Source organism: Ovis canadensis, chromosome 2 (assembly GCF_042477335.2).
Source record: "Ovis canadensis isolate MfBH-ARS-UI-01 breed Bighorn chromosome 2, ARS-UI_OviCan_v2, whole genome shotgun sequence".
Lineage (NCBI taxonomy): Eukaryota > Metazoa > Chordata > Mammalia > Artiodactyla > Bovidae > Ovis > Ovis canadensis.
The window spans coordinates 50,163,022-50,188,130 of NC_091246.1; the positions used below are offsets into that span (position 1 = coordinate 50,163,022).

A 25,109-nucleotide genomic window follows, 5' to 3' on the forward strand; every position below is an offset into this window, starting at 1 on the left:
TTTATCAAAGAGGAATGTGTTTATTTCACTTAAATTCTTAAAAATATTTTTTTGCCAGTTGTCACAATGTCCTAATGTAAAAAAAATGTCTTTGAAAAGAAAAGCATGAAAAAACAGACCCAAAATGTTAAGATTTTATTTACAAAGCTTCTTTGTTGTACAGAAAGTAAAAATGCTGTTACAATCTTGGTGTAACTGGTAGCCACGGACAGTTGCCTCACCAATCACTGCTACACACGCTACAGCAAGTCTTACACAAAAACCTAACAACGCTTACAATTTTGTTGGGGTGAAGTCCCCAAGCTTGGTGGTGGATTTCCAAGAGGGACTAAATGGAGGAAGGTGGAATGTCACAGGAACTATTCTTTGGCTCTTTGGGTGGGTGGGTGTCCTGGGGTTTGTATCACAGCTACCCTTTTATTTTTCTTAAAAAAAAAAAAAAAAAAAAAAGCTACCAAATCCATGTCAGCAGTCCAACCAATACTGAACAGTTCTTTTTTTTGCAGGTTATTGGGGTCTTATTAATCATCTTCTCCTTCATCATCTGTTTCTCTCTTCCTCTTTTCACCTTTCCCGCTTTCTTCCTCTTCTGTACGAGAACAAAAATTCAGTTTGAGACAATTGGAAAGGCATATATAGTTTGCCTAATTGTTGCAAATGGAAGCAACAACAATGAATTTAATGGTTAGGAGATGAGCTCCTTAAGCCTATTTTCTCACTAGTAAAATGGGGACAATGGCATTGACTCCATAGGGTTATTCTGAGGATTAAGTGAACCAGTGCAAAGTACTTAGCCTAGAATATGGCAAGCTTCAAACTGTAGTTCATATTAACTTAAGAGATTTCTTAGACTTTAGGTATTTGAGACACAGAGACTTTCATATTGTTCTTTTTAACTAGTAAACTCATATGATTATTTTTATGAAGTTAACTAAATCTGCACTAAACTGTGTTTTTAAAACCTCCCTGAAGGCAGAAACCAGGCCCGGATCACTGCTGTATCCAAAGTAAATTTAGTTCTGAGATGAACACAGAGCAAAGATGCTGCTGGAAAGTATAAACTCAAGTGCAGCAAACAATCCAGCGCTCTGAAACTTACACAAGTGTTAAAATCTACTTTTTAATAAACAAGGGTTTCTTTGGTTTTAATTGTGGTGAGGAAAGGAAAACTGGAACGATGCTATTTATCTATCCTACAAAGATTACATTTCAATTAAAAATTTTTTTTCTTTTATGAATAAATTCTCAACATAGGAATCTCATGCCTAACAGTAACACAAATGATGGGGTCTAAAAATACAACATGCAGGGAGTGAGGCCAGGGCCTCCTTCCCTCACAGGCATTACTAACTGCTGTAGAGCAGGGGATGAGCCACACACACACAAACAGGCCTTTTATCCGTGCCTCTGAAGACCACCAGGGCCAAAGGTATTTTATTTTCTTCTCCATGATTTCAAATTCTGTATTAATGAACACTTCCCTTGACCTTTAACTGAGGGGGACCAAAGAGCATGCCTTAACCCACCTTCATCTTCATCTTCGTCCTCATCCTCATCTTCATCATCTTCATCAACTTCTCCATCATGTCCAAATTCTTCTTCCTAAAGAATGGTAAACAGCATGCCATTAGATTAATTCTGCCCAGCTGAGAAGTACAAAGAAAAATAAGAACTGTCAATAAACTTAACAGTTCATTCAAGGAGAAAACGGTAATGTTACTTTTATCTATTTAAGATACTGAGAGCTGCTGTTTTTCTTTAAAAAATTTCTTAAACTGCTTTTCAAAAGCATTTTATTTGCCAGACGTTTTTCATTAGTATACAACTTACAATGGATAACTCTAGAATTAATTTTAAAACCTTCAACTTCAAAGCAGGTTTGGATAGAGCTTCCTTTTCTTCTCCAGTTGCAGCACACCGGGTTTCTCACTGAGTGGCTTCTCTTGTGGGGCATGAGCTCCAGAGCTTGTGGGCTTCAGTAGTTATGGCGCAGAGGCTTAGTTGCTCCCAGGCATGTGGGATCTTCCCAGACCAGGAACTGAACCCATGTTCTCTGCATTGGCAGGTGGATTCTTAACCACTGGACCACCAGGAGTCCCTGGACAAATATTTCTATATCCCCCCCACCTTTTTAAAATAAAATGCTTCTTTCAGAAACTTAATTTCATTAGCCACCTGCAAGACTATACAAATGCTCAGTCTTATATCGGTACTATAAAAGAACATTTTTTTTTTAACGACATCTAATTTTCTTGGCCTGTTTTTACAAATCCCCATTAGGATCAAAGTCACTCCTTTCTCCTATCCTGCGATGGTTAGAAGGATAGCTATGGCTTCTTCTTCAGCTCCTCAGAGATTCTGTTATTACTACGTATCCCATAAATTAGACCCCTTTCCCTGCTCCTTCAGAGTATGACCACATTTTTATTCAACTTTGCATCCTTAACTGTTTATCACAGAAGGTACATAATGTATTTATTTCATTAAGCTGGATATACAAGAAGTTTAGGCTTGGTAAAGATACCTTTCATTTCAATACAACAAAAGGAAGGACACCTCATCAGTTCTCAATGTTCCCAGCTTTCTCACCCTAATGAATGAATACTCAACTTGTTACTGCCTCCCAAAGTTAAAGGGTCAAAACTTACTCTGCAGAGCCAAGCACTGTCTGGTTTGGCACTCGGTAAGTATTCCATTTAGTATTAATATTTACTAAAAGGGGGACAAAAGCTAAATTAGTCAGACCACTATTAGTCTATTTACAAGTATACTAATTTCTTCAGAAGACTTTTCTTTTTTGAACAACCCACATTTTAATTACGAGAGGGAAGCAGGGCAGCCAAGAGGTGCACTGACCTCCCCACTGACTTCGTCTTCATCCTCCTCCCCTTCTACATCTTCGTCTTCATCATCATCCTCTTCATCATCAAACTCTTCTTCCTCACCATCTTCATCCTCCTCCTTATCCTCATCTTCTCCTTCTGAAAACAGTCCAAAAGGAACATATCAAACACCCCGTGTGTCTCACAAGGTATACCTACTCAGGTGGCAGAGAGCTGTGGGTTGGCCCATGGACAAATGCTGGGCCACACCAGTACCAGCAAAAACCATGAACCACAGTCACCTCCTTCCTCAAAAGCTGCTGAGGCTCAGTTCTTCTGACCTGAGATCCATAAAAATCCAGAGGCCAGGAGTCCTATGTACATTATAATACTTACTGATGAAATGATACAGTGTCTAGAATTTGCTTCAAAATAAGGAAGGGGAGAAGTGGGTAGGAGTGCATGTGTATAAAATAAGATCAAGCATGAAGCAATCACAGCTGAAACTCAGTAATGGGAACATAATAGTTTTACTGTTATTTCTACCTTTTTCTATGTCTCGAATTCTCCATAGAACAAAGTCACAAAAACCCCAAACAACCAAAAAAACCCCCACCAACCTCCTTCTCTGGCATTAACCCATTCCACCACAAACCAGCTGTGCAAATCAGGAACCTGGAGAACACCCGTAACAACTCCACGATGGGGATGTGGTGGTGGCCAGGCACCCGTGTCCTGTATCTTTACTGCATTTGGTGCAGGCCCCTAGTCAAGCAGTTCTTACCTCTCCAGGTCCTGGAGCTCACTGTGCTTTCTCCTGCCTCTTCCCTTTCCTTCCTGTATGACTAACACTGGCTCAGCCTTCAAGTCTCAGTTAAACATCACTTCCTCAGGCCAGATCCGCAATCTCAGCTCATATGCTCTCATACAAGTACCTGGGTCCTTCTCCATTACCACAAACTTTGCTCACTTATGATTATTTATTATGATTGCTTAACATTTCTGGAGAAGGCAATGGCACCCCACTCCAGTACTCTTGCCTGGAAAATCCCATGGACAGAGGAGCCTGGTAGGCTGCAGTCCATGGGGTCGCAGAGTCGGGACACAACTAAGCGACTTCACTTTCATGCATTGGAGAAGGAAATGGCAACCCACTCCACAGTGTTCTTGCCTGGAGAATCCCAGGGACGGGGGAGCCTGGTGGGCTCCCGTCTATGGGGTCGCACAGAGTCGGACACGACTGAAGCGACTTAGCAGCAGCAACAGCATAGACAGTAAGCTCCAAGGGGACAGGAAACATGTTTGTTTTTTCTTAAAACTATTTCCTACAGCCTGGCATGCAGGAAACTCTCAAATACTCACCTGACTGATCCTGCTCTTAAGAATTGCCTTTCACCCTTCAGGTTTCTGCATACAAGTGGCTGCTCTACCCATTTAGGGTGATAACCAGATTGATGTGTAAGAGAAACAGAGAACCAGCAGTGAAGGCACTAAGTGAAATGAACATTTGGAACAAGCTGAAGCATCCTATTCAGTGTCCTATTCACTTTACCATCTAACATCCCATGTCTTTTTGCCTTGTCTCAAGTCTGCTGCAAAACAAAACTGTAAAATGTTTCCTGAGTACTATGCCACTGATTGTAACCAAGGTTCCTGATGGTGTTCTTCATTTTTCTTGATTATTTCTGCCTTATAAACTTCTATCTTTAAAGAGATATCAAAAATAATACTTCAAATATAGCAATACTGAGAATTCCAGCAACATGAGGAATTCTAGGAAAGTAAATTTTCTTCATGCTGACTGATGTGATAACTAATAGCTCTGCTTCCTCTAAGCCTCTCAGGTGAAAAACCTTTATCCTAAGAGTGACTGTTACTAAATAAGTCACTGTGTAAGGAAAGCACAAGCTAAGCAGGAGGATTAGTTTGGGTACAAAATATATTAAGATTCTTAAAGGTAACAGGATGAAAAACCTTGATCAAATGTCAAAAGTAAAAAGTACATTCTAATTCCATTTTATAGCCAGAGATTATCTCCTTTATCAAAGAGAAAATGGAATTCAACATACAGTGCTTTCAAATCATTACCTTTTAAAACTCTAGCTATATATCAAAAGTAGGAAAGATATTTATATTTGAATATAAAAATCATGTATGAAGTACCCACTAAGTGCAAGGGCCTGTGAATAAACAGATAAGAAGATAATCATAGCAAAGTCAGAACAGACAAGAATAGCAGAGCAACAAGTGTATGAGAAAGGTAAGCGAGGGAATGCCCGGGCATACACAGAGACTCCAGCGTCACAAAATGCTTCCCGGAAGTGCTGACAAAGGTGAGATGGCAAGGGTAAATAGGCAGTAGTCAAGAAAGGGGAGCTGCTAGGAGAAAGGCCAGAGGCTTGAGGCAATGGTCCTTCTAGGAAACCATAAACCACTTCAATGGGCTGGAGCACAGTTTATGATCTCTAGGCTCCAAATTCAAAACTAATTAGCTAACAAACCATTGTCTACTTTGAATCATTTGAAGACTTCAAAGTCCTGGTAGTTTAGTCACTAAGTCATGTCCGACTCTTGCAATACCATGGACTGTAGCCTGCCAGGCTCCTCTGTCCATGGGAAACTCCAGGCAAGAATACTGGAGTGGGTTGCCATTTCCTTCTCCAGTGGATCTTCCCGCCCCAGGGATTGAACCTGGATCTCCTGCATTGCAGGCAGATTCAACGTCCCAAGAACCCCAAATTTAACAGAAGGCCTACGTGCATGGATTATTTTTCTTGATAGCAAGAGCGTTCAGTGCCCTGACTCACCTTCATCATCCTCTTCTTCATCCACACCATCCACCTCGGCATCTGAATCTGGGGCTTCACGATCCTCTCGGTCATAGCCATCCAGATAGGTCAGCTGGGGCAGGAGCTTGAAGACACTCTCTCGGTAGTCATTCAGGTTAGTAACCTCACAGTTAAACAGATCCAGGCTCTTTAGACAGTCCAACTTTTTCTGAAGAAAAGGATCAAGAAACATACCTCCTAAACCAAAGGAACATAAGCAACAAAAACCATCTCCTAAAGAGGTAAAATTCTAGGCTCTGAATTCAATAAGCTACTACCTATTCAGCCTTGTACATAGGAAAACATCTCAAGTCCATCGCAACCTTTATGACTGGTCACTAGATTTTTAACTAGTCTTCCCTTCTACCTCTATCCTCTCAGAGAGCTGTTTCCTTCTGGCACTATGAATTAATACGGTATGAGGCAAGTCAGAGACTTGAGCAATCAAATGACCAATAAGACCATGCTGGGTTATCAAGTCATCAGTACTTTTGGGGTGGTAGGATAATCGGGGAAACATTTTTCTCAGTCATACCAATTCAGTCAGCATCAAGGTCCCTGACATTTCTACTTGGGGACACAGATGCAAAACACTCGAGAACGGAACAAAGTAAAGCACAAGGTGTGGGGATGTTAAGTATTTTCTGGGAAGACAGGAGTTAATGCAAGCTGGGGGAAAACAAGGGGAACTCAGAGTTGAAACTTGGAAAGTAGAGAAACTTTATACTCTTGTCTTTTTTTTCAGTTTTGGGGGCAAAGACTGATACTATTACCAGACCTTCCTGATACAAAATTCTTCTGATTTTACCATACCTTAAAGTTTTGTTGCAATACTTCATTTGTTTGAAACCTGTTTCGTTATCTAAAATGGTTAAGATCTAAAAACTTGGCCCAGGAAGTTTTCTGAGCAGCCAGACCGATAGGAAAATATCTGTGTATTCTACTCAGATCATTTGTTATTACCTCAGTATATAGTATTTCAATACCAGGTCTATTAAGTTTTGATTAAGGGTGAATTAAGAGATCGGGAGGGCAGAGGTAGTATCACAGGCAAGTAAGCAGATAGCAACAGAAAGTGACAACAGACCCTCACAGGGAGGAAACAAAGGAGCAAATTGATACAGTAAACACAAAATGGGGACAACTATATGGCTTGGTGCCTTTTAAAACAGGGAGTGGGGGTGGGGAACACAGATATATGGATTCATAAACTTAATTTTTTAATGGCTCCGAGTCAATACAAAAAGGTTGGCATTCTCTAAATATTACTAAGAGGATCTCTTTATGAAGTAAATTACAAAAAATAAATGTTATTGAAAGACTGATGCTTTATTGGGAAATCTACTTCAATGTTCACAAGCACCTGGGAAGACGCAGAAATCAAACAAAACTCTGTCTTCAGGACTTGAAGTATCTGTGTAATTGCTGGGAGTTACAAAATGACTTAAAAATCTTTGCTCTAAAGCCGACCTTGGCAAATGACAGTTGGCTGGCCCACTCTGGCCTGCCTCTTGCGTTTGTAAACTAAGTCTTACTGGAACACAGCACGCTCACTTGTTTATGTATTACATACGGCTTCTTACGTTTAAAATGGCAAAGTGGAGAAGTTGTGACACTATACGGCCTACAAAGCCTAGAAGACCTACCACCTGGTCCTGTAGTGGCAAGGGTTGCTGACCCCTGCACTCACAAACCTTCATATTCCTTATCAAAAAGGTTCCCACACTGGCTTTATTCTCACTGAACAGCCCTTGGGAACATAGAGCCAGGCAGGGAACACAGAACAGGGTTATAGCAACAGGAAAATGTATTCCTCAAAACACCAATGTGCAGTTATCTAAGAGTTTGTGGATCCAATAATGTGCTTATTAAGTTAGTACCTGAAGTCTTAAGAAAGTTGTCCCCAGTCCTAATCGTAGGGAGAATGACTTTTAGAAACATGTAGCTTTCAGAATAGGCTCCCTACTGGACAGCCCGAGCCCCAGAAGTCCAGGTATGACTTCTTGCCAAAGAGGAAAAAAATGCTGAAATAGCACACCAGGTAACTGGGGAAACTTTTCTCTTCACAAATATGTTGCCACTATACCCCGTAAGATAGAACCATGAGTAAATCTGGTAGCTTTCCCACAGAGGCTCAGTATAAAATTCTTCGCTCAAAGGAACAAGCCATTTACTGGTCAACATTATTTCCTAGGAATGGACGTGCAAAAATACATACAACTCCTGATCATGCTCAACAGTGTTCCAAGCCCGTTTTCTAACTCCTTTGACTAGCCTAGCACACAGGGCCTCCAAGGTTTTCCAGTTTCTGAAATTCTGAATCTATAACACTTTTTGCTACTTCTTCAGAACAGAACCATTATGAATAACCTGGACGTGTCGAACAGTATGCTAGAAATGAAGTGAAACCAAATAAACAACAAAACCCCAAATAACTGGAGTACTCTAGAACTTTAAAGCTCTAAAATTGTGCTTTAAGACCCCAAATACACTACACACAGGTTACTCAGGATCCCAATGTAATATGTAAATACTGCTTTAAAAAAAAAATCACAACTCTACCACTTCAGAAATTTGGCCTAAAACTAATAGGCTAGCCATAATAAACAGTAAACATTTTATTAACAATAATTTTGCTTGCCTTCTTAGAATTTAGAAGGGCTTTGGGGGATGGTTTGGATGGCCCAGGTCTCTTAAAAAAGGTGTCCAAGGAAGTTTGAATTGATGCCTTCTTTGTCTCTCGATTAATGTCCCTGTAGTAAGCAGAGGCATTTACAATCATTGCATTGACTGTAAGAACTGGGCTCAACGTAGACGGTGTTCAAAATGCATGTGGTTGATGAGGATGAGATGGTGTTTTCCCCACTGAAGAACACTTTCAGAAGTTAAAATGGACCCAACACTTCCCCCCTTCACCTCCTCCTACAGTTTTGTTTATCCTGAAGTTATAACTTCAGGAGACCCACCTAGCACCCCCAGGAATTGGAACAGCAAGTTCAGGAGAATAGCAGGAGCTCTGCCTTCCCCAGACAGTCCTGGGTGTGCGGTGCCATGGCTCTGTCACTGGCAGGCCAAGTATGTGACTCTGGACAAGGGATTCAGACTCTCCTAAGCCTCAGCTTCCTCATGTGTAAAATAAGGGCCATGATATTTCTATCCGTTTTGTAGAAATGTTGAAGATTCTTAATGGATAACGTACATAAAGCATCCACTACCATGTATGGCACACAGTAGATCCTCCAAAAATGGTAAATATTATATAATGATTATTTTTCATATTTCACTGTTTCAGGGGATTAAGACTTTCACTGCCGAAGGGTCCTACTATATAAATCACTTATCAGGTCAGGAATACTCATGCAAACGATTCCTACACAATGTTTGCTTCTGCTCTGCCTCCGAATGCTAGGACACTGATAAAAGCTTCTGATGAAACATCAAAGAAGACTAAGGCTGCCATGAGAATTAGGCCATGGCCAGTGACCTAGCATGGCAAGGTATGGCCTGGTGCTCTGTCCTAGGGAAAAGGGGTTCCTATGCTTACAGTTACTGTGAACTGACAGGGCTGTCATCAAACACACACAAAGGTTTGGTATAGCCCATGGGACCGAAGGGAGACCATCAGGGCTTAATTTAACACCGGAAATCCCAGTTTAGATCTTTTGGGGTATGGAGTAAATTTACAGGTTAAAAAGAGAACAGGTTCCAAGGGCAGTGGAAAGAATGGCCTTGGACTTGAATTCCTGCTCACCATTTATTCTGAAGATGCTGTGTAATTAAACGCAGTCTCCTCATTTCAAAATGACATTCTCTCTGCTCTGCATTACATGAGGATACAAAGGGCAAATGTTAACATCTCTGAATAAGGAAAACTGCAATAAAAGTCTGCTTATACACAAATGGGAATTGACTCGGAGGAAAACAACAGTGAAAAAGGAAGAAGCCCAGGTGTCTTGAGTGTACCTAATAGAAAAAAAGGGGCAAAAAATGGAGTAAAGGTGAGCAACAAGCTCCCAACATTTATGAGAAATGAGCTAAATGCGGTCTACTTAACGAAACATAAAAACAAAGGGTCTTGGTAAACAGTGATTAAATTTACACTGGAATACAGCCTCGATTACTGATTAGGAGAGAAAAAAACTCTATTAGTTCCATCAGGAAATCTTCATTAAAGGAAGTCATAATTTAACTCTTATCCTCCCTTGAAATATCAATATTCTATGCAAATGATAAGAAGTTCAAATATTTTACTATATTGTGATGTCAGAAAAGATAAGAGACAGCAGAAGGATGCCTTCTCCTCTTGAGTTCTGCTCTGCTGGATCCTAAAGACAGCTCCTATCTCCTGACTAGCCCCTCTCCCAATTAATGTCCACAAGTTAACTCCAATGGAAATACTGACTTTACGTAAAACAGAAAAAAAGACAGCTGCCACAGGCTTCTTTGGGTGATATGAAACAAGTCTGAGTTTCATCAGCCTCATTAAAATTGAATTCTATGTCTGTGAATAGAATGTTGTGTTTAGGGGAAAAAGTCAGTTAACAATCTTGAAATCATAGGAATTTCCAGGTGGCATCAAAAGAAAAGAGTCTGTGTGGCCATCCCCCCACCCGCCATTAACTGGGAAGAAAACAGAACTAGTGAGAAAGGAAGGAGCCCAAGTATCTGAGTGTACCTATGATGGGGAAAAAGGGGGAGGCAAAATTCCTGGAGCAAAGGAGAGCAACAAGCCCCCAGCGTTGCTTCGTAAGCTCTTTTCTGGTCACTATAACTTTCACTTAACTAGACCCCCATCAGCACAGCTTCACAAAGTAAGTACATTACCTTATTCTCAGAACTCCTAAGTGAGGTAAGTAAGGCAGGGATCACTATCCTTCCTGCTTCCTAAGGGAGGAAACTGAGGCCCAGAGAGAAGAAGCAACTTGCCCAAGGTCACACAACAAAGTCTATAACCCAACTGGCACTTAAATGTAACTTTCCATAATTTATCCCAGCATGTAAGAGGAGGAGAATTTGGGGGTTCCCATGCAAAGAGAGCCAGCTGGAGCTCAAAATTGTGAGTCAGAAGACCTAAAACTCACTGGAGCTGCCTTTGGCCTGTTCCAGCAGATCAGATGCCCAACCCAATATAGACAGCCTTTTCTATAAAAGTATAGAATAGCCTGGCCAGTCTGGGGAAAATTTTTTAAGATAAATGTTTAAGGCTATAGTCAATATATGACATTTAAAAAGATCAAAAAAGAAAAGAATTCCCCTTTGAAGATAGCAGCCACAATTAACAGGGAGGGAGGAAGTCACAGGAACACATGTAACTAAAGGTTCTGATCTTTTACTCTGGACTCCTTCTATAAAAAGTATTATTAAAAAACCACCACCTTCTCAATTATTATTTCCAGTTATTTCCCTCACAAAGAAATATGAAAATGAAAATGACCAATAAGTCCTGGTTTCCAAATTCTCAATTACTTACCAAAGGTTCCAGGGTGCTGATATCTTTCAGTTTATTTCCACTTAAGTTTAGATGTGTAAGATTTGGAAGTTTTTCTGCTAACATATCCAGACCTCCACAGATTCTATTGTCACTGAGCTCAAGCTGTTAAGAGAAAACCCACACAGCACACAAACACACAGAGAAACAGGTATCATTAAAGTGTTAGAAATAACAAAGACAGTTCTCAAACACTTACCAAAATCAAATGACCTCTTTTTTATTAGGGCACATATGTTCATTTTGTTTGATTAAACCCAAATTACAGATCCTAGGAACACTTCAGAGAAGGAGAGACATGTAAGGATGAGAGAGTTGCATTCTCTCAATCAGCTGGCAATTTTAACAGTTTGGCCCCTAACATCAATGAATACATTTTCTAACCTAAGAAGTGGGTCAAAACAAATCAGAATTCTTTGTGAAGTTGCCATACGCTATATGTGCCAGGAAAGGTAAATGCATTCTAAGCAGCTATTCTGTATCAAAACTCGTGATGCCCACTTGGAACCTCATCTGTTTCTATACAGTGCTGACTTGCCATGGGGTTCTACATCTGGAAGCCACCACGGAATGCTGCCCTGAAGGCTACAGGAATGGTACAAGCCTTTAAAGAAGTTCCGTGACTTCAAGAAAGGGAATGGGGCAATAGCTTCAGGCCTGTGGAAACCAGTTCCCCAGAGGACACTTCTTACAGATCTGTCACTAGCCTTTACAAGAATTCTAATTTCTTTGCTGCAGGTCAAGTTGAGTGGTAAGTGGTATGCCAACAAAGGAATGAGCCTTCACCATGGAATATTACAGGGAAAGAAACTGGAGCCTGGAAAAGTAAAGACCATTGACAGCATCTAATTCAAACTCTATTTCGCAGATGAGAGAACTAAGGCCAGACAGCTGGTTTCAATTCTACTTTAACTGCCAACAACAATGGTAACTGTATCTAATCCTTACATAGTACTTAAGTGTTAAGTACCCAAGTACTTACAGCATTGCTCGAAGAACTAGAAATCCATGAACTCATTTGATCTCACAATCACCCTATGGGTAAGTAGAATTATTACCCCCATTTACAGATGAGGAAAATGAACTAAGAACAGACCATGCAACATGCCCAAGATTACACAGCTGTTACAGTGGTGAGCCTATGCTTTGCAGCCGGGAGCCTAGCTTCAGTGTGCTCCTCCCTATGCTAGGTACCTAGAATAGAATGAAAACTTCTGTAATTTAGTCTGGCATGCAATGAAATGAAGTATATGATGCAGAGCAGAACTCTTAAAATTTTAAATATTCACTGAAAGGAAGAGTTTTAAAGACAAGAAGTCTGTTTAGGTGTTTTTAAGCATTTCAGAAGAGAAAAATACAACATTTCAATACATTTTTTTCCCGTTCTGATGGGCAGTCCAGTAAAATACCTAAAATTTCTCTTGGGTGGTTGGAATATCGACATATATAATATTCACAACCTTTCAACATGAGTATCTTAGGGAGGAGAGATAACAAGGCAATCTGCCAAAACATTTAGTGGTGTATTTGTTTTGAAATGAAATCAATGTGTAATTTAGGAAACTCGTGACATTTCTTTCAGAACCTACTTCTTGTGGCTTTCTGAATTAAGTATGACAGTACAGAGACCACAGTAATTCAGGACAATGTACCAGGGTGCTAGAAAAGCAGAAGAGAACACAGAACACCTAGTAGGGATCTGCTAGTATCAAGTTTATGGAGATACAGGGTAAAATGCCAAGTTAAGAGTTTCCAATGTCATGACAATCTACATAAACAAAAATGGATTACACTTGAACCTCTAAAGCAGATACCTATCAGAAAAAAGAAAAGAAATTTACAAATTTAACAGAATTCTTTTTAATAGCAGACTTGCCCTGAAACTCATGAGGACTGCCTAAGCATTTAAAACACATAGCACTTCTGGATTTTAATTCATGTATTTAACCAAAAAACAAGTCCCTCTCAAGATTCAAGCAAGCATATAGGAACAGCCTACCTATCTGTTGCCTAAATTTCATTTCGGTTTTCTATGTGTATCTTTCTTAGATGAAGCTTCAACTTAAACTCCCTAATAAAGAGATTAGGTAAACGGTGGAGAATTCTGCAACACCGCCAAGACCACACACACATTTTCATATGTAATGGAAAAGGTAGTGGGTTAGCAAAGAGAGATGGTTCTAGTTTTGGCTCTAGTACTAAACCGCTTCTGTGGGTGGCTTTAGGGAAATTACTGTACCTGTCTGGGTCTACTGCTGGGTCTGTGCCTATAAACAAGGCTAGAAGATCTTTAGTTTCTTTCAGTTCTGGCAGAGGCTTTGTGACAGGTTAACGTGCAAAGACACAAAAAAACATTTTTCTTGGGAATTTTTTTTTCTTGGTGCGTGGCAGGGATGGGTGTGTGTGGCTATTTGCGGGCAGGGGGGTGGGTCGACAGTGTTAGACAGGATAGTGATTGGTTTATAATTAGACCAATAAAGCCCTAACAATGGACCGTTAACTAGGCAAGGGAAATATAGCAGTTTTGTTTAAATGGATTCTCAGTCAGTCACAACACATTTTAAATTCCCTAGTCATTAAGAATTACATAATGGATTTGAAATATCATAGGCTACAAATCTGAAAGGTCTTTACTTAAATCTTCCCTTAATCAACATTAAACATGAAAAGCAGGAGGAACCCATGGTTCCTAAACCAGAGCATACTAAAAACAAAATGTAGTGACATTATAGCAACAAATCCATAACAATTGAGTACTAAATTATTCATCATAACTATTTATTGAGCATCCAACATATATTATTTCCAAACATCATAGCAATTCTGCAACATCAGGTGGTATTACCAGTTTACGGGTGAGGAAACTGAGTCTTAGAACATTCACCATCAGGGAAATGATAGAGCTGGATGGAATGGTGAGTTCCAGATCTGCCTAGTTACAAAGGCCATGTGGTCTCTGCTACACTAAATGCTTCCTTACAGATAGAATTGTTTATTTTTCTCTTGCCCAGAATGGTTCTCTTCTATTGTTAAAAGAAAAAGCACTTACCTTTTTCAATTTAGGTAGTTTGGGAAGATTTGAAACTGAAATCAAGCCTACATTTATTAAACTGAGGAACTCTAAGTTCACAAATTCAGCTGTTAAGCCCTCAATTTTCCCATCATTTGATTTGCAATTGTCCAGGACAAGTTCTCGAACCTGTGGGTGACAAAGCAGGGAAGAAAAGCTTTAAAAAACATACGGAAAACAAAGAACAATGCAAAACCTCCAACCATAAATACCCAACAAATCACTCACATATAGGGGCAGCCTCTACTTAGACCCAGATCAGTTATAAATAAATGAAAAAAATGATTAAGCCTTTAATAACAATAATCTAATAGATATCAAGGGTGAAATGTCACACCATGGTTACAAATAAAGATTTTAACTCTACTTTCCAGACAGAAACTACAGCTCTTAAGATGTTAAGTGAAGAAACAATACCCCCCCCCACCCCTTAGTCCTTTTCCCAAGTCTGTTCCAAGAGGCGCTTTAACTACAAGTACAGGAGAAAACACCCACCCCCTTCTTGGTCCATCCCACCCATCAACTCCTTTAGGCCACAAGGCCCAGGAGACTGACACAAGAGGACGAAAACTTCACTCTCCCAGCAAGGTCCCTAAGAGATTGTGGCTACAGGTTTCTGGACTAACACTTCTACCTCTGGTCTTATTAGTCCTTACTAAGATTATCTTGACACTAAGAAAAGACCAAGATGCAAGAACTCTTTAATTCAAAACCAAGATCATTTTGTTTTATATGTAAAAAAGATATTTCTAGGGAAGAGAACAGTTAGCTATTAGATTCCTTTTTCAGGCCATAAAATCTCCTCCTTTAGAGGTCCTGAAATTCAGAATTCAAACCCATCCAAGAGTATCACATGTGAAAATTCTGAATACTGATTATTTAATAAAGTCTACTGTGTAAATATCTACCATGCTAATCTCTATTGCCATTCTTGCTCTGTGGTTGACTCTGACACTTCCCAGTTTTAAACACGTTTTGATAAATTTACACGGATGCAAATAAGTTTTAACTGCCAAAGGCATTCTTGCAGTGAATCTAACACATTTAATGGCATTAATGAGCAATTAAACATGTATGAGATGCTGATAGCTCTAAAATGAAAATAGGAGTTAGTATCTTTATCCTCCCATACACAATTCAAAGATACTACTCTAGTAATTGCTAACATTTATGGAGAATTAACTCATTATTCTTTTTACCACCATACCCCCCTCCCCCCAATTAAAGAGAAGGAAACAGATTTAAGAGAGTCAGGGATACCCACAACGCCACAACTTCTCACTCGTTATTACTCTACTTCCTCTTCAGAATCCTTGCTCTCAAGATGCACACAGGCCCATTACATCTTTTTGTTTCTTTCTTCCCTTCCTTCCACTTTTCTCTTTATGGACAGTCTTCCCCTCTTCTGATAAAAATTAGCCTATCTGAAAACTTTAAGGTAAACTGAGGAGAGCTGGGCACCAGAGACAGATGCTTAGGGTCAATTTCTAGCCCTGCCATTTACAACCTCTGTGACCTTAGGCAAGTCACTTAACCTATCTGTGCCTCAGTTTCCTCAAGGTGAAGTAGAACTGTTGTAGAAAGTAGTGCTTTAGACACAGTGAAAGCTGAGAAAATAACCTCTGAGAAAAGGTGTAGGAGAATGACAAGGACCTTTGTGACTTACTTTATTCCTGCCTGTGCTAAATCTTCTACAAACATGTATCTCTTTTGCATTAAAAAAAAGGAAAACCAACAAATCATTAAAAAAAAAAAAAAGCCAACTATAACTACCCACCAACCTAAGCATTATATTGCAATATAACTAAATGTTTCCATTTGATTTGGGGGTTTTCTATGACTATATCTTACAAAGAATCCAAAAATGTTATACAGAATGACACCAATATGCCAAAAGCCAAATAAGGAGCAATTTAGATGGCCATTTTGCCTCACAGCTCATGGGTGAAATCACCTCTTGGACGTTTTTCTCAACTGGTAAAATTCCACTTTAATTAGAGTCAAAGAGAACAAGTCTGCTGAAGCAAACAGCAGAATAGGAATCAAGAAAGAGAAACTGGTAGGGGGAAAAAAGATGTTAAAGTGGTCCAAATCTGCAAACTGAATTGTTGGGTCTGAAAGAAGATGGAGAGGAATTAAGGTTCTGGTTTAAAGAAATGGGAACTATGCAACTGGATGGAAATAAGAAGGAACAGCTTTGGGCATGGAGAGGGGAGCAGGTATGTAATGAATACTACAAAGGATATCAAGTTTAAGGTTCTCATGAAAAGTCCAGGTCAAAGTATCCCCAAGGAGTTGGACAAGAGAATTTGGAGTTCAAGGTTTAAGTTCTGTATTTGGAAGTAATCAGAGCAGAGAGTAGTGGAAGGATGGAATTCCTACGAAGAGAACCAAGGATGGAATCCTGGGGATCCTGCAAAGGAAACTTGAGAAGAATTAGTAGTGGTAGTACCCAAAGGTGAAGCATTAGTTTCAAACACGTAGAAAGGCTTATGAAATTAGGCATAAGAAGTTACTGGGGCAAAAAAAAAAAAAAAGTTACTGGGGCAAGGGGGAGGATTTAAAAAATTAGGTAATTTGTCCATCAAGGAGAGACATCTCCAGGAGACACTGGGGGATGAATACATAAAATGTTTTCATTCATGTAACCTGTCACACATTCACTTTCTTATATTCTTCTCAGGGAGTAAAAGTGACTGTCCTGAGAACTTTTCCATAATCTTATCTAACGCTTTTACAATGAGATTATTGATCTATTAAAAAAAATTAAGGTTAAAAAGAGTCAGTGCTAGATTTTAAATTTCATCAAGCATCACGATGGCAGGGTCATGCCTATTTTAGTTACCATCATATTCTGGGAGCTGGTGATGGTCAGGGAGGCCTGGCGTGCTGCGGTTCATGGAATCGCAGAGTCGGACACAACTGAGCAACTGAACTGGATATTCCAATATGAAAGAGTATTTACAACAGTCAAACACAGAAAAACTGGCATAGGAGCTTGTGTCAGGATTGTAGAGGACTGAGGAAATGATGAAACAGGAAACCTGGATATAGAAACTACTTTCTGATGATAGGCATAATCACATGCAAAGCATGTTGCTATTTGTCACTTAATATTGTGGGGCTTTTTTTCAGTCTTTGTATATTTTAAATACAGTAACAGGGAACAAACAATATTACTTAATTAACAACTATACTTTTTAATGGCTAAAGAAATTAAAAGGTATGATGTAAAATAAATTACCATACTCCCTACTGAACATGTTTCCCAACTTCCACTATTATAAATAGTGCCATGCTATCTTTTTATATGAAATTTCTTTTGTAATAAGAATTATCTCCTCACAATCTATTGCTAGGTGAAAAAACAAATATCAGAATCTTTTGAGTTACAAGTTCTTTATCTTAAAATGACAATCAACCTCTCTCAAGATTTTTCTGTTACCTTTCTTGATATATGGAAATTCTAGGTATATGCATAGTTACCTTTTTCTTGAGCATATTGGTTTTACCCTGAGGAAGAAAAACAAATACCCCAAAAGAAATACTGACAAAAAAGCAGACAAGTCATAAAAAGGTAATCAGTAAACAAACTCAGTTGTTTACAACAAATCATAAAAGAGACGGATTAAAAATGAGATGTCATTCCACTCTCTTGAGGATGGAGAAGAGATAGGATTAAGAAAAGGAGCTGGTAAGTTTACAAGTGGGGAGTGAAAAGAAGTCAGGGAATACATACCTGAGACCTTTAATTTTCTCCATGAGTAGGAGGAAACAATTTATTGGGGTGAGTTACAGGGAAGGGCTGTATGGCTCAGCAGTTAAGTCATGTCTCTGAACTTTTCCAGCAAGGCTAAGGATGTAGTAAAAAAAAATGTGTTAACCCCAGAACAAAGTCCAGAGTCACAGCAAGAAGATGAGCCACAAAAAAGCACACAGCAGAGTGGAAATTACTGCAGAAAGCAGAGACCAAAGGAGGGTTCACTTAGGGCTGTGCCCAAGGATGACAGGCCTGGAAAGCCTGCCATAAGCACCCTTCTAGCCAGCCTAAAGTTCTAAACAGGACTTTGGGGAAAAGGTGTCTGTTCTCAGGCATTATGTCAGCAGCATATGAGATTAGGCCTTCCCTCTCCCTGAAGTCCTTCCTGAGTGTGACAGGATCGAGAATACCTTTCAAGGGAGGGTGTACAGGATGGGGGACATATGTCGTCACTGCCTCCTGATATAGACCAAGAATAAATGGGAGGTTCAAATCAAGGATAAACAGCCCTAGTTTTCCTCATGTCCCAAACCCTCCCAGGAGGGAATGTTGGCAGGCACTTGTACATCTGTGTGTACCACTTACCACTATTTGATCTAAGGCACAGTTATTTGGTCTTCTGCTTGAAGATACATGACAACTTTGGGGGCCAAATTCACTCTTCCTCATCCCTTATTTTCCAACTAAATTAGTTCTTTTTCCTCCAACACGAATTTAAGGTAAACACTTAAGAATTAAAAACAAAAATCCACACTATTTCCTATGAAACTTGTTAAGTTTTCTATAGCTATCAGCAAAGCTAATACTCTAGTTTTCCCATGAAAAATTTGAAATACATGGTAGCCAAATTACAGAGATTGGGGCTAGGAGCCACAGAGGAGATCAAGGAATTTTCCTTTCATCCTCCCCACTTAGTCTCATTTCCTATTTCCCTGGCTGGTGGTGGTTTAGTCGATAAGTTGTGTCTGACTCTTGGGAGCCCATGGATTGTAACCCACCAGGCTCCTCTGTCCATGGGACTTCCCAAGCAAGAATACTGGAGTGGGTTGCCGATTCCTTCTCCAGGGGATCTTCCTGACCAAGGGATCAAACCCGCCTCTCCGGCACTGCAGGCAGGTTCTTTACTGAACAAGCTACCTAGCTACTCTTGGAGTGACCTTCCCCAATTATCAGTTACAACAGTTATTAAGAGGGGGAAAGACAATCTGGAGAATTAAAGATCATTAAGTTATCAATTATTTAGTGAGTGAAATAATCCAAACACATAGAAAGTAACTCTTGCCACCCTGGACAATTCCCATCCTTCTGAGTTAAACAACCTTCAGACCTTCCACCCTGCTACTATTTTAAAAAGAATGTCTGCAAAATGACAATAGAACATTAGTAGTACTGAAATATGTTTGAGTGGCAAAACTGCCTATATGAAAGAAGGAAACACTCATCCTACTACTGGGTAGGTAAAAAAGAGCATCATTCTAAAAAGCAATTTGGCAGAGATTCACATTACAAAATGTTTGTTACAATACTAATTAAAACAGCAAAAAACTTTCTAACCACCTAATGAGGATGGTTAAATTATGATCTGTGCAGACATTAACAATGCAAGATAAATGTTTACTATACTTTAACAAGATATTATATTCACTAATAGCAAGATCCAAGTTTGGAAAAAACTTTTCCTGTGGACTGTACCAGAATATCTTGTTGGTCGAATGCGTGTGTGTGAGATTCCTGTTTTGTTTTGTTTTTTTTTTTAAGGTTTTTAACCTATATCTATTTTTTTAAGCTTATCTGTATCTAATTTTTCATTCAATGAAGCTGTAAACTAAAGAATACAAGAAATATATATTCTATATAATACAAGAAAAAGAATCCAATTGGCTGCTATGCAGCAAATCTGAATAAGCCCTTGAGTTTAAAATCTCGACAGACACAATAAATGCCAAAAGTTGGGCGAAAGGTTTTTCCCATGTTATAGATTTTTTTTTTTTCTTTAAAAGGCCACTGCCATGCGGCATGCAGGATCTAGTTCCCTGACCAGGGTTCAAACCCATGCTCCCTGCATTGGAAGCATGGAGTATTAACCACTGGACCATCAGGGAAGTTCCCTCACATACAGGCTACCAGTGTTCCCACCAGGCGCACAGACTGTAAACCACGGTAACTGCATGACTTTCTAACTCTGAACAGACTGGAAGATCAAGGACAGATGTCCCTAGATTCATTGTTAATGAGGTGCATGTCTGGCATAATAGAAAATGATAGCCTCACATAAAGACATTTTTCCTCCAATTCTGGAATATATCTAAATTCCAGATCTAGATACAGACTGTATCAATATCTCATTACTGCATGTGTCTCCTTCCACTTCTGACAGTACCATCAATTTCTGTGGTGTACCTGGTATGTTCTAGTGCTATACAATTTGCTCTCAATGAAACAACTGACGACACCAATATTTTATATAAAATAATTCTTACCCTTTGCCTGTATTTTAAAATACTGATCACTATTCTTTTTGAAGATTACTTTATAATGCCATTTTAAGCCATTTTTGCACTATGAGAACAAACTTCTGATATAAAGAGGTGTTTTGGACTCAGATAAAACTCAATTATGTACTTCTTTATGAGTCACTCCCTTAGGTAAACAGCACACCTGTTAGTAACAGGTGAAATGGAACCTATTCTCTTGGTCTGTCTTATGTATTTTAGTTAAAGAACACAAGACAGTAAAGTGTTACCAGGGTCATCTTCAAATTTCCAAATAAAAAAATTAAAACAAAGAAGCCGTACTCATAGGAAAAAAAAGCTCATCTGATCTTCAAACAAAAACACTGCAGAAAAAACTCCACTTACCCTCCTCAGTCTTTTATCTCACTCGATGACATCAAGGTCAACCAAGGAATATACTGATGCGCATTTAAGAGCCTCTTGTCCTAAACCAATAGGTTTACAAGAGACAGAATTCTTCCTCTTTTCCCAGATGAAAAGAGTCTACAGGATCCCAGAGGTCAAGCCTACTCTAACAGCTGGCTCCACAAGACATGGAGCCACGTGACTAGCTGATTTAGAATCATTTTGTAACTTCTCACTTACCTTAAGGGTGATGCTTTTGTGCAAAAAACATTTTAAAATTGATGTTTTAAAAAATCTAAGGCTTACTCAGTCTCCCTTAAGTCCTTAGGGGAGCCATTCTTACCCCACAATCCTGGTTGGCTCCCATGACACTCTCCCAAGGCCCCTAATTTGCACAATGCAACGGGCCCCACCGGGTTCTGAGGCTTCAGGAGGGAAGAGGCTGCTCTCTGCCTTGTTCACACTGCTTTTCCAGGCCCTGCCATACTGTTGGTACACAAATATTTATTTAATAAAACCAGTGGATTACAGTAGGAGAGTGAAGTCCAATAAGGTAGCCAATAGTCACTTGTGGCTTGAGTACCTGATATGTGAACTGACAAATTAACCTTAAGTTAAATAGCCACGCCACTTTAGGCTGTTTTTGGCAAAAGGGCAAGGCTTAAGTTGATTTCTTGAGAAATTAACACATGCACATGTATATGTATTTTCAAAAGCAGTAATTAGTTATTTCAAATTCAAAAAAATCCATATACAACCAGCCCAATTGTGTTTCCCAGAAGGAACAACGGTGCTCTTAGCTGAGTATTTTAACAGTGCTTTATGCACACTTGAAGAATTCAAATGGTTGGGTTTGTTTTTTTCCCACATTTTAAGGCACTGTGAAGATTCTTGTGTATTTTCTTTTGGAAATTTGGCTAAATCAAATACCTCCATATTCTACTGACTTGGAACTACGCAGTAATAATTCAAACATCTTAAATTAACAATGCCTCAAAATGAGATCACAATTCTGCAAGTTTTACGGTGTGAAGAAGCTTAACAGTTCAGGATACTAGCACGTGGCCGAAACAAAATGTCTGACTGATGGACGGAGGGGACGACCGTGGTCAAACCTCAACCTTAAAACTCGGAGGACCGAGTCCAGACGCTCACCCCTGGAGGTCCTCCAGGGTCGAGTGGGGAGGCCACGAGGTACCACAACCCCACACTTCATTTGTGGGGACCTCGGATTCAAAACCTCGTGCGCACAAGGGAAGGTCGGGTTGACAAATTTCCACAAGTGGGCAACTTGTTACCCACAACTCTCCGGTTGCACGAAGCGAGCCCATCGTCAGCCCGAGCGGAGATGGAAGGACTTCCCTCGGGCTGCCCTAGGAACAGAGGACGCCACTCACCCGAAAAGGGGGTTTGGCAGAGGCGCGGCCCCCCCGGGCGAGGGCCGCAGGAAGCTGCCCTAGTTCGCGAGGAGGGCCCGGGGAAGAGAAGAAAGACGGTTCTTAAAAGGCCCACCCGCCGCGGCAGGCGAGTGCTGGCCTCGGTCGACGGCCTGTAGCACGTGCGGGGGCAGAGGCCTCCCGGCCCGCGAGCCCAGCCGAAACCCGTCACTACCCCCTAGACGCCCGACTCGGGCGGAGGCGGCCGCCTGGCGTTGCCCTTTTAAGAAGGGGGGAGGGGACGGCAGTGCGCCCAAGAGATGAGTCGGCGGCGGCCGGAGCGCGCAGCTCCCGCCAGAACGAGCAGAGCCCTGGCGAGGCGGGCGCCAAACAAGCCGCAAGCTCGGCCCGGCGAGCGGCGGCCCACAGCCACCGCCGGGACAGACGAGCGGGGCCTGGCAGGCCGAGCCAGCATGTTGGCTCACGCGGCGGAGGGAGACGAGTGCTAGCCAACATGGCGCTGTGTCGGCTCGTGGCGCGCCCGGGCTGACGCGAGGAGCCGCCGCCCGCCCACACCGAGGGGCCAGCCTCCCGGGCAGGGGCCCCCGGACTCCGCCGCCGCGGCGCGGGGGGAGGGAGAAGCCGTCTACGCCACAACGGCCGGCTCGGCCGAGCGACGCCCGCCTTGGGAGGCTGGGACCGCGGAAGGCCGGGGGGCGAAAAGGGAGCGAGAGAAATGGGGGAGAAAGTTTTATTTTTAGGCTTGAAAAATGGCGGGAACCGCGTCCTTTTTTCAAACTTAGCCCGGGGAGGGGCGGCGGTTGCGCCACCTACGCCGCCCGGACTCGCCCCTCCCCCGCTCCGCGCGCGCCCAGCCGCACCCGCTCAAGCCCCCTGGCGCCCGAGGGGGCTTCCCGTCCCCCGTAGAGGCGAGGAGCCCCCTACTTGCCCTTCGGCCCCTGCCCGAGTCCGGCCGGCGCCAACCGCGAGGCCTGGCCTGAGGAGACCCTCCCTCCCCACCCCACCCCGAGCCCCGTCCCCCGCCGGCCTGGGGCGCGCGGAGCCCAACCTGGCCCGCAGCGGGCCCGGCTCCGGCTGGCCGCGCGGCTCCTCGGCAGGCCCGACCTCCGCCCGGCCGCGCATCCCGGGAGGCTGCAAACATGGCTCCCAGCGTTACACAATCCCCTCCTCCCTCCCTCGCTGCCGGCCACACGCACACGCGCTCCTCAGGGAAAGGACCCCGGCGGGCGAGGAGCTCAAAGTTTGCTTTCCCCTACCCCACTGCCTTCCCCGGACGGCCGCGGGCACCCGCGGGCGCCAAAGAGTTAATCCCCGCGCGCTGGCTCCCCCCTCATCGCCCGCCCGCCTTCCCCGTCCGAGCCCGCGAGCTGCGCTCTTCCCCGCGCCGGGGCCGGCAGACCCGCGGTCCGGGCCCCGCAGGTGGCCACCATTACATGCAAGTCATCGGGGGAAGAGGGCGCCCGAAGGGGGGTCTGCTTACAGCTGCCGGGGTCCGGTTCCTCAGCTCCAGGTGGATCCTCCTCTTCATGTCCATGTTTCTCTCTCTTCCCCCCTCTTCAAACTTAACTTTCCGCGGCGGGGGCGGAGGGGGGAGAGGCGTCCCAGCCTGCGCAGCGAGGGCCGTCGGAAGGGGTCTGCTCGAGGCACAGGCCGACGGCGCGGTCCTGGGTGGCGGGCGGCGTGCGGGCAGGCGAGCGGAGCCCCCGGAGCCAAGTTACTCGCGGGAGCGGAGAGAAACCATGGAGGGAAAAGGGGGCTGGAGCGCAGCTCTGGTCTCACTACCGCCGCCCCCGGCCGCGGCCCCGCACTGCGCTTAAACCGGCGACGCGGCGCGGGTGGCTGCTCGGCTCGACTCGGCCCCGCGCGGCGCCGCTCGGCTCGGCAGCCGCTGTGCACCAAGGACGGGGCGGGGAAGAGGCGCGGCGGGAGGGGCGGAGGCTGGGGGTGGGAGAGGGAGAAAGGCGCAGCCCCGGGGACTGGAGCGACTTACTCCCGCCCTCCGATCGTACGTGGGGTGGCTGATGTAAGACCCGCCTGGGGGCTTCCCCGCCTGCCGCCGAATTGAGACCGTGGGGGTCCCTTCTCCACGCGTCCGGAGGCGGGTCTCCACCCCCTCGCTTGGACGTTTGCTGGGAGGGTTGGGGGCAGTAAATTACTGCCCGGCTTTGGGAGTCCCTAAGACCAAGTTCTTCCTCGAAGACTCGACCAGGCCAGCCCAACACCCGCGAAGGCGGGAAAGGTGTAGAGACCGTGGGACAAGGGCTTTCGGGTTCACCTTCCGCGCCTCCGCACCGTGTGCGGCCAGCAGCCGGAGCCCCGCGTCTGTTTGGGCGGATGGGTCTGAAAGTGCTGCGAAGACCCCAGTCGGCGGCTGGAGCGCTGTGGTCTGGTGCTGTACCGCGTGGCACCGGGCGGAGTCGACCTTCCCAGCCGGCGGGACCGGGTAGCCCGGGCCGCTTGCCCAAACCACAGAGGAGCCGAGAGTCCCCCAGTCCTGGAGGATCTCCCTGGGTTTTCTAACATTTAAATATAGGCTTCTCTCTTTATCTCCCGTGTGCGTGCGGTCTTTCTCTCTCTCTCTCCCCGTCTCTCTCTCTCTCTCTCTCTCTCTCTCTCTCTCTCTCCCTCCCCCACACGCTCCTCCACTGTCTTCTCTTCAAGTCTTTCGGTTGGCATGCCCTCACGCTTCGAGGATGGACTCTCCTGCTATATTCTAAATAAAATAGAGCTGTAACACTGATTTGCCTAAAAGCTATAACACAGTTTGTCCAAGACCCGAGAGTTGTGACGCGCCGAGGGCTTTAATGTCTGTCGCTCCAAATCTTTGTTGTGATGAGATGAAGAACCAGGGAACATACACTCGCGAGACATCTATGGTGCTGTGAC

General features: G+C 43.0%; 1 protein-coding gene across 4 annotated transcripts; it reads right to left on the reverse strand.

The window, feature by feature from the left end:
• Positions 1-24,825, reverse strand: ANP32B (acidic nuclear phosphoprotein 32 family member B). 4 transcript variants are annotated; one of them, XM_069574072.1, is made up of 8 exons: positions 23,420-23,549; positions 21,170-21,312; positions 14,188-14,337; positions 11,121-11,243; positions 5,630-5,819; positions 2,857-2,981; positions 1,527-1,602; positions 1-589 (listed from the first exon to the last, which is right to left on the reverse strand). In XM_069574072.1, exons 2-8 carry the CDS (start codon positions 21,191-21,193, stop codon positions 522-524), a joined length of 756 nt encoding a protein of 251 aa, XP_069430173.1. In that variant the 5' UTR covers positions 21,194-21,312; positions 23,420-23,549; the 3' UTR covers positions 1-521. The 4 variants fall into 4 exon arrangements, with proteins under 4 accessions (XP_069430173.1, XP_069430172.1, XP_069430171.1 ...); XM_069574071.1 differs by lacking the exon at positions 23,420-23,549 and adding an exon at positions 22,224-22,734; XM_069574070.1 differs by lacking the exons at positions 21,170-21,312; positions 23,420-23,549 and adding an exon at positions 23,704-24,825.
• Between the last annotated feature and the right edge of the window lie 284 nt (positions 24,826-25,109).

What these genes read in the sequence shown, in the direction of transcription:
- ANP32B (XM_069574069.1), bottom strand. Translation starts at nt 23,364, where the DNA reads ATGTTTGCAGCCTCCCGGGATGCGCGGCCGGGCGGAGGTCGGGCCTGC. An exon ending in TCAGCACCCTGGAACCTTTG is followed by an intron (nt 5,820 to 11,120) that starts GTAAGTAATTGA and finishes CCTTTTCTTCAG; the next exon opens with AAAAAGTTGGACTGTCTAAA. An exon ending in AAGACGAAGTCAGTGGGGAG is followed by an intron (nt 1,603 to 2,856) that starts GTCAGTGCACCT and finishes ACCATTCTTTAG; the next exon opens with GAAGAAGAATTTGGACATGA.